General features: G+C 55.3%; 4 protein-coding genes across 4 annotated transcripts; 2 read left to right on the top strand and 2 right to left on the bottom strand.

Annotated features, from left to right (window-relative positions):
• Positions 1–1,367: 1,367 nt before the first annotated feature.
• Positions 1,368–2,750, bottom strand: J4E84_006278 (uncharacterized protein; the record flags this gene model as incomplete). The annotated part of the gene is made up of 1 exon (XM_049388869.1): positions 1,368–2,750. The coding sequence occupies one exon, from the start codon at positions 2,748–2,750 to the stop codon at positions 1,368–1,370; it is 1,383 nt and encodes a 460-aa protein (XP_049243143.1).
• Positions 2,751–3,344: 594 nt separating this feature from the next.
• Positions 3,345–5,731, bottom strand: J4E84_006277 (uncharacterized protein; the record flags this gene model as incomplete). The annotated part of the gene is made up of 3 exons (XM_049388868.1): positions 3,345–5,458; positions 5,507–5,642; positions 5,702–5,731. The coding sequence occupies 3 exons, from the start codon at positions 5,729–5,731 to the stop codon at positions 3,345–3,347; spliced, it is 2,280 nt and encodes a 759-aa protein (XP_049243142.1).
• Positions 5,732–6,345: 614 nt separating this feature from the next.
• On the top strand, positions 6,346–7,155 carry J4E84_006276 (uncharacterized protein; the record flags this gene model as incomplete). The annotated part of the gene is made up of 3 exons (XM_049388867.1): positions 6,346–6,393; positions 6,441–6,498; positions 6,548–7,155. The coding sequence occupies 3 exons, from the start codon at positions 6,346–6,348 to the stop codon at positions 7,153–7,155; spliced, it is 714 nt and encodes a 237-aa protein (XP_049243141.1).
• Positions 7,156–7,307: 152 nt separating this feature from the next.
• On the top strand, positions 7,308–8,096 carry J4E84_006275 (uncharacterized protein; the record flags this gene model as incomplete). Its single annotated transcript, XM_049388866.1, has 3 exons — positions 7,308–7,686; positions 7,865–7,981; positions 8,032–8,096. The coding sequence occupies 3 exons, from the start codon at positions 7,308–7,310 to the stop codon at positions 8,094–8,096; spliced, it is 561 nt and encodes a 186-aa protein (XP_049243140.1).
• Positions 8,097–8,106: the final 10 nt, after the last annotated feature.

Here is an 8,106-nt window from a genome sequence, read left to right as displayed (position 1 = left end):
CTATGGTATCAGGGTGAACTGCTTAAGCCCGGGGTATATGGACACGATTTTGAATGATGGCGATGGATTGATTAGGGCGAGGAAGAGTTGGAATGATAGGAATCCGATGGGGAGGATGGGGCATCCGTGGGAGTTGACGGGGCCGTTGGTGTTGCTGTGTAGTAATGCAGGGAGGTATATCAATGGGACGGATATCATTGTTGATGGTGGGGCTATGGTATTTTAAGAACGAACAGGATGTGGAGTAGGAGACGAAGGAGATACTTTCTCAAGTCTTGACCTGTTAGTATTGCATGCATGTCGGCACCAATTTCGAACAGCGCAACGAGTGAAGGTTAGCGGGCGCATTCCAAGGCTGGAATCGAATGTGAATGCGGTAGTGAACTTCGCGAAGCGACACATTAGCAGGTTGGACGTATCAACGTGGAAGGCGGATAAGGGTCCACCACGTACCATGGGAAGCAGGTGAAGGCACAATTCACCTCTTTCTATACACACCATCGCCGCAACAAAAGCAACCACCATACATCCCCAACTCTTACTCATTCTGACTTCCCAAAATCTCATAATTTACACCACTCAATCTCACATATCCCACATATCTCACATATCCCACATATCTCACATATCCCCAACTCAAATACCCTACAACACCTTCCAAAACACAATGGACAGCAACGGCCCCGGCTCCCTGCGAGCAATCGCCAACTTCATCATCACCAAGCTCACCGACGCCACGATGTACGTCCAGGATCTTATCGAAGCGCGGGCTGAAGCGGAGCGGCGCCGCGTGCAAGAAGAGAACGACGCGATATCGAGGGAGGCGCGTAGGCGCGTTATGGAGTATGGGGATGCGGATGAGTCGTTGATGGGGGATCGGGAGGCGGAGGAGGGGAGGAGGAGGCCGTAGGAGTGATTGGGGGTATGGACGGGGGAGGGGATGTGGGTGTGGATGGGGTGTGGACTTGGGTTGGTGGTGGAGGGAAGGGGAGGGGAGGGCAAGCGGTACGTGATGGTCGTGAACATCTTGGGGTTCACATGGATACGTTCACGAACGTCATGGAAGGCTAAAAAACCTCATATACGAAATGATATCAACGATCGACATTCAAATTACATGACTACTCACTATGCCGCGATACGCATCATTTCTATATCTACATTATGCCCCTACACATCGCAAGAGCAACTCATTGTCTATTCAAACATCAGCCTTTCCCCCATACCGGCATTCAAAAAGTATGCATGCCGCGCGTCTACACCTGACCGCGAGACTCTCAAACTCCATCTTCAAACCACTCCCAAAAGACCTCACGTGCAAATCCCCATGCCCACCCACACTATCACCCAACGTCCCCTGGCACCCATCACAGTCTAGCACATAAAACCACTTGCAAGACCACACAGATAGCAAGACCGAGCATAAACGCCCCGTACAGACCCATGATCAAGTCCTTAGCAGCGATGTCACCGCCTAGACCAAGAAGCGCTTGGTGTGATGCTGTTATGGCCATGCAGCCGTAGATTATTGCGATTGCTTGGGAGAATGTGAGACCAGTGCGATTGTGTGGAAGGATAGGTGGTTGGGATATTGTTGTTGTGACGGAGCTGAAGGAGCTGAAGGAGAGATAGGTGGAAACGGGCGTGATAGCGAGATCCTGGCGTGTTGGCTGGGGAGCCACGTTGATGGCAGGGGTGATGGGCGAGAACGAAAGCTTAGTCCGGCCGCTAGCTGTAGATGGACGCTTCCGAGTTAGTGTCTTCATGGGCGGCGGTTCGACTAGCGAAAACACACGGCGATTCGGAAGTTTTGGTAAAGGCTTATCTGGATCCGATGGATTGGCAAGGAGTGCATTCTTACTGCGGCGCGGGACACCGACGTCGGAATACCTTTCGCGCTGCTCTTGTCCATTCCTCCCACGCTTCATATCGTCGGAAGGCAATTGAGTACGTCCAGTCGCCTCCCTCGCTTTCACCCTCGCAAGCACATCCCGTACACTAGTCGGATCCACATACCCAAACTCCTCCTCTTCCTCATCAGAAGCAACAGAAGGTGTCTTAGGAGCCACATACCCCTCACGCTTCGTATCAAACCCCCTGCCAGCCCACCTCGACTTCCCATTCGAACTACTTCGCCACGCAAGATTCCTAGCCAGCTCTACCCTACCCTTCTCAAACTGCTCTCTTAACGCATCTTCAGCAGGCGAAGTCTTGCGGGAAGTAGGCGACTGGGCCTTTGGTGAAAAGCGACCTGGCGTGTTTTTATCGACGTCAAGCGTGGTGATGCCGTTGGGAGTGCAGATCAGGCCTGATGCGACGTCCAAGGAGACGCTTCTGTCCTCGACAGGTGGTTCAGGAAGACCGGCTTCCGCCCACTCACCAGTCGGGGTACGCGAGGATCGCTTTCGTATGTTTCGTTCGTTCGAGGTTGAAGAAGGGCGGGCGCGACGTGCGTTGTGTTGGATAGAAATAGGTGTGCGACCGAAGAGTTGGGCGCGATCGAGATAGCCTGAATGCGTGGATGTTGATTGATGGAGGTTGGCTCTCCTGCGCTCTGAAAGAGGGTATGGCGATGGCGACGAAGACATGCTGACATCACCGTGCCCACGACGGCTCAGAACAGGATCATATGACTGTCGCGAGTATTCTGGTAGTGATGACCCCATAGCCGGTGACGCGTACTTGTCGACGACGTCGTTCATATTTTGTGATGCCGAAGGCGTAGTCCTGTTGTTACGGGAGTTGGCCATGCTGTAATTCCAAGGTCGAACAGAAGGAGGGGGCTGGAGCCGTAGAAATGACCGTGAGGAAGTTGAGTTGGCTGCAGTGATTGCCAAAGCTCGAAGGTACATAGTGGGTTGTTCTTGTTTCGCGACTTTTGAGAGTGCATGCAGAGAGGACTGGGCTCAGGTACTCGCCATTTCTCATTTGGCTATCGCTAAGTGAAAGCTGGTCGTCACACTGGCAACATGAGTGAATACATCGCAATCGCGATTTCTTTGTCCAATTTACGGAGGTTGGAGCGTAGGACCTCCAAAAGTGTACCCGGCAGCTTCATCTGGATCGCACGCTGCTTGAGTTGATGTGTCTATCTTCATTCCTCATTCCTTTCTTACGATCGTCAATCTACCCCTTTCTATCCGTCATCTCCATATACGACTTTCACCACTGTCAATGGCGCGAGGTGGTCAATAGCTCGCTGTATTCGCTAAGCTAAAGTATTCCTAATATTGTACATGACCAATGAAGCGAAACCCTCCAACGAGAGGGAAGAGGTCGAACGAACGCCATTCACCTCATAAACAACGTGCTTTTATGCACATCCATCATTCCCATCCCGCTAACTACGCAGGTATAGGAGCGGGAGGTTCTGGGCCGTCACCACCATCACCCCTTGGTCTTATCGCCGTGGGGAGTGGATTATCTGGGATTTTGATAGGCGCATCAGGCAAGGCCTTCAGCCGGCCAGGAAGGTCCTCGCCCTTGATGACCTTCATGATCTCCTTCTTGTCCAGCGTCTCGTACTGCACAAGCGCATCGGCTAATCTGTCGAGCTCCTTGCGCTTCGACAGCAGCAGCTCCTTCGCATCCTTTCTTGCCTCATCGATCAGCTTTCGCACCTCGTCGTCGATGATTCGCTTGGTCTCGGGTGCGACCATCTCGTAGTTGGATTTGTAGTCGACGTTGCCGAGCTTCTCCGAGAAACCGCACTGAGTGACCATCATGTACGCTATCCTCGTTGCGTTGGAAATGTCGCTAGAAGCTCCGGTGGATACATTCTCCTCACCATATACAAGTTCTTCGGCAATTTTGCCACCTAGAGAGACCTGCAGTTGGCGTATGTATTGTTTGCGAGTGTGGTGGCCCTCTTCCTCCGGAAGGAAAAAGGTGATACCGGCAGCGTGACCTCTTGGAAGAATAGTCGCCTTGTGCAGATCGTTGAAGCCAGGCTTGTAGAGACCGACGAGCGCGTGGCCACCCTCGTGGTAGGCGGTGTGAATCTTGTCCTTGAGTGGTACGGAGCGGCTCTTCCTTTCTGCGCCCATACTGATCTTGTCCTTGGCCCATTCCAAGTCGTCGAGAGAGACGAACTTTGCCTGAATCTTGGAAGCACGGATAGCTGCCGAGTTGGCAACATTCTCTAGCTCGGCACCAGAAAATCCAGGTGTGCCACGGGCGATGGTAGAAAGGTCGATATCGGGAGAGAGGCGAATCTTCTGAGTGTGGTACTTGAGGATAGCCAGCCGGCCACCTACATCAGGGAGTTCAACCTGGACATGACGATCGAAGCGTCCGGGGCGAAGCAGGGCTTCGTCGAGAGACTCGGGGTGGTTGGTGGCAGCAATGAAGATGACACCACTGCTTTGGTCGAAACCGTCGAGATCGTTGAGAAGCTGGTTGAGGGTCTGGCGGTGGTAGCTGGCGTCGCGCGACCTACGCTTTCCGCCTATGGCATCAAGTTCGTCGATGAAAACAATAGCGGGCGCCTTGCCTCGAGCAGCAGTGAAGAGTTCGCGGACACGCTTGGCTCCGACACCAACGTAGACTTCGTCGAATTCAGAGCCAGACATGTAGAAGAAGGGAACACCGGCCTCTCCCGCGCAAGCGCGAGCAAGCAGAGTTTTACCAGTACCAGGAGGGCCAACTAGGAGTACACCCTTGGGGAGTCTGCCGCCGAGCTTGTTGTACTTGTCTGGGTTCTTGAGAAAGTCGACGACATCGGTGAGTTCTTCCTTGGCCTCGTCGCAACCGTGGACATCGCTGAAGCGGGTGTTTTGCTGCTCGGGACGGACTTCGGCGTTCTCTTTACCGCCAACGCCCTTCTTGAGGACGCCGCTGGTCTCGACGAAGAGGGTGATGAGGATCAGGGAGACGTAGGCAGCCAGAGCGAAGCCGCAGATCCAGCGGACCCACTTAAAGATAACGTTCATCAAAGACTCTTCCACAACAACGTAGACAGGGTCGGCCTTGACGCCAGCGCCGCCCCTGGTCTTGGCGACCTGAGCACCGCCAGCGTTTGCGCCGATAGCCTGGGTGATAGCCTGGCGTTGGTTCGCAGTGAGCCCCGAGTGTTCGCCGCCGTCCTGTCCCGTCTTTGCCAAGGCGTTGTTGTACATCTTGTCGATTGTAGAGTTGGTGGCGAAACGTCCAGTGTTGTACCGGTCGATGATGATCTGGTGGTAGTTGCCGCGCAGCAGAGCCGAGTAGAAGGAAGCCTGAGCGGAGGCACTTGTAGGGCTGGCATTAGCAGCCTGTTCAAGCCGAGCGAGTTGTTCCTGAGAGGGGCCACCGAAGAGCGAGCGCTGTTGTACGAGGCTGAGTCCGAGCATGCCGGGCTTGGTCAGCTGGCGGAGGTGCGAGAGAGGGCCGTTGCGCGACATGGAAGAGAATTGGCGTGCCCTGAGGGCAGCGACGGGCGATGTCATGGCGAGGGGGTTGCATAGTCCGACGCGCGGTACTGCAGAGTGTCAGTGTTGTGCTCCGACTGTGCCTCATTGCGACTTACCTGAACATGAAGACGAAGATGCGGTAGTGAGCTGCCTGACGCCGGCAGCCGTGGGCATGCGGCCCAGGGCCTGCCACGGGGAGCGCAGGGCGGTAGACATGGTGAGCGACAGTTGCGACGTGACAGAAGCGACCTTCTATATCCAAGTCAGTAGGGGTTCAATGACGCGATGTCGGAACTCGTGGCAAAACGCACCTGGGCAGCGCCGGCCGCGTGGAGGGCCATGGTGAAGAATGCGCAGCGCAGAGGCCGCAGGGACTATATCAAGTACCAGATGAAAGAAAAGGAATAGGCGCGCGTGGGCGGTGGATTGGGCGTGGCGGCGAGAGGCCACGGAAAGCTAGTCGTCACGTCTGTGGAAAGTGGCAGAATGGGCCAGTGCTGAGATGCATCTAAGTTCCGAGACCCTTGCATCTGTCGTGTGCTTGGCGATACGGCGGAACTCGACCTTGCGCCACCATCAGGGTCATATTCACCGCCACGGCTCATCACATAATCATCTTGTAGAATATTTTGCGTTTGCGTTATCGCGTTTATTCACGTGCAGTATGCTACAGCGGCGTCTACTTCCGTGACGCGCCTCAGGGCTTGATGCGATTGGCCGATGACGTAGAGGAAGCAAGTGCAACCGATCAATCTCGACTGTCCGATTGACTGAGAAGTTCACATCTGAAGTCACGCATGCGACACTCAGGGTCGTTTAGTTCCATGTTGGAGGAGACATAGTTCCCAGAGTCGCGGTGCACCTCGGCTGGCGGGGTAAAGAGCCTCATAGCTTGTCGCGCTGCACGTCTAGATCATATACATTGTCTCGCGCTCTATACTACAGAATCACGACAATGGCATCACCAAGATGGAAGAAGCTATACGAGTACGCAGCATGCGATGTACGCTTACCTTTCCCACGCCTAGACGCGTAGCTAATCTCTCATAGCTCGCTGATGGTCTACTGAAGCTGCACGTACCGGGCGCAGGCTTCCTCGCCGATATCAGTACGATCAATTGAAACCATTGCACAGGATGACTTGTTGACCTCGTCAGGGCCGCTGCTTCATACGGCCAGCATTCCCAAGCCTGAACCTAAGAAGGTCCTCGCGCCCGCATCAACCTTCCTCATGATCCCGAAAGCGACCAAGTCTTTCCCGAGCCCTCCCAAGATGGCGGACAGCATTCCAGCTTCCAACCTTACCGACTCTAGACCGTACGCGGACTACACTGAGAGCGGCACCATTGTAGTCATCAGCCAGCCTCCAGGGCAGTCGTGCGCAGTCGTCGGCGGTATCATGGCGGCTCGCATGCAGCATCTCGGTGCAGAGGGTATTGTCGTCGACGGTCGCGTGCGGGACATCACTGCGCTAAATCAGACGCAGCTGCCAATCTGGTCCAAAGCGACGTCTGTCATCGGCGCGGGGGCCGAGACCAAGTTTCATGCACACAATGTGCCCGTCAGAATCGGCGAGACGGTAGTCGAAGCCGGCGACATCATCATGATTGACCCTTTCGAGAATGGCGTGGTCGCGGTGCCACGGGGCAAGGTAGACGAGCTGCTCGATCTACTACCGAAGCTGATCGAGGCGGATGAGAGGGTAATTGCGGACGTAGGCAGCGGAGTGAGCGTAGAGGAGGCGTTCAAGAGACATAGAAACTAGTCATATCTCTTCTACAATATGAAACCACATTGTTGAAGAAAGACACGGCGGCTGTGATCGCAAAGTGAAGAGACCACTGAGATCGCTCAGAATTACATGACGCCGCTAGCCATTTCGCTGGCCCGTGCACCGCCCATTTTCGCGATCCCGGCATGACACCTCTCGCAGCTCTCATATCCATCGCCCAACACCTCCGCTACCACCCGCACCCCAACTCGAGGACCCCCAATTGCCCCGGAGCCACCACAATGGGTATCACCGACTTCTTCTCCGACGTCTGGGAGACCTTCTCCCACCCCTCGGCCGACGCCGAAGGCCAACCGCCCGTCCAAGGTGGCACCAGCACCCAGACGCCCGCCTCCGGCACCGACGAGGAGAGCGGCGACGAGGCCGAGGTCAACAAGCAGGATGCGAAGAAGGGCGGCGACTCGGGCGAGCAGGGACACAAGCCAAGCGGCGATGACGAGGATGAGCCCGAGGAGGAGGAAGAGGACGAGGAGGAGCCCGACCCAAAGGAGAAGCTTGAGCAGGGTGAGTTATCCCGGACTACGAATCTGGCAATCCAGCGGCCTTGAGAGATCAATTGCGTGTCTGGGGCGCTTCGGCTTTGGTCGGACGTGTTGATAAGGAACCCACCGTATCCGACACAGCCCGATACCAGACACACAGCGCCACTGCAGACGAAACAGTGACTAACCATCTCACCCAGAATGCGCCGAGTCCAAAGAATGCCACGGCCCCAAGCACCACTACGACGAGTGCGCCCAACGGGTAACAGGCCAGATCGAGAATGACGGCAAGGCCAGCGAGGACTGCGTTGAAGAATGTACGTCAGCTCATCTCTCACCATGACAACAACATCTAACCCGCCTCCAGTTTTCCACCTCGCCCACTGCGCGTCCCAATGCGCCGCCCCCAAGCTCTTCGCCCAGCTCAAGTAAACAGACCCGA

This window comes from Alternaria hordeiaustralica (assembly GCF_023758085.1).
Source record: "Alternaria hordeiaustralica strain BMP 2776 chromosome Unknown scaffold_12, whole genome shotgun sequence".
Classification (NCBI taxonomy): domain Eukaryota; kingdom Fungi; phylum Ascomycota; class Dothideomycetes; order Pleosporales; family Pleosporaceae; genus Alternaria; species Alternaria hordeiaustralica.
Note: the sequence above shows the minus strand (reverse complement) of the source record. Positions and strands in the feature narration are given on the sequence as shown.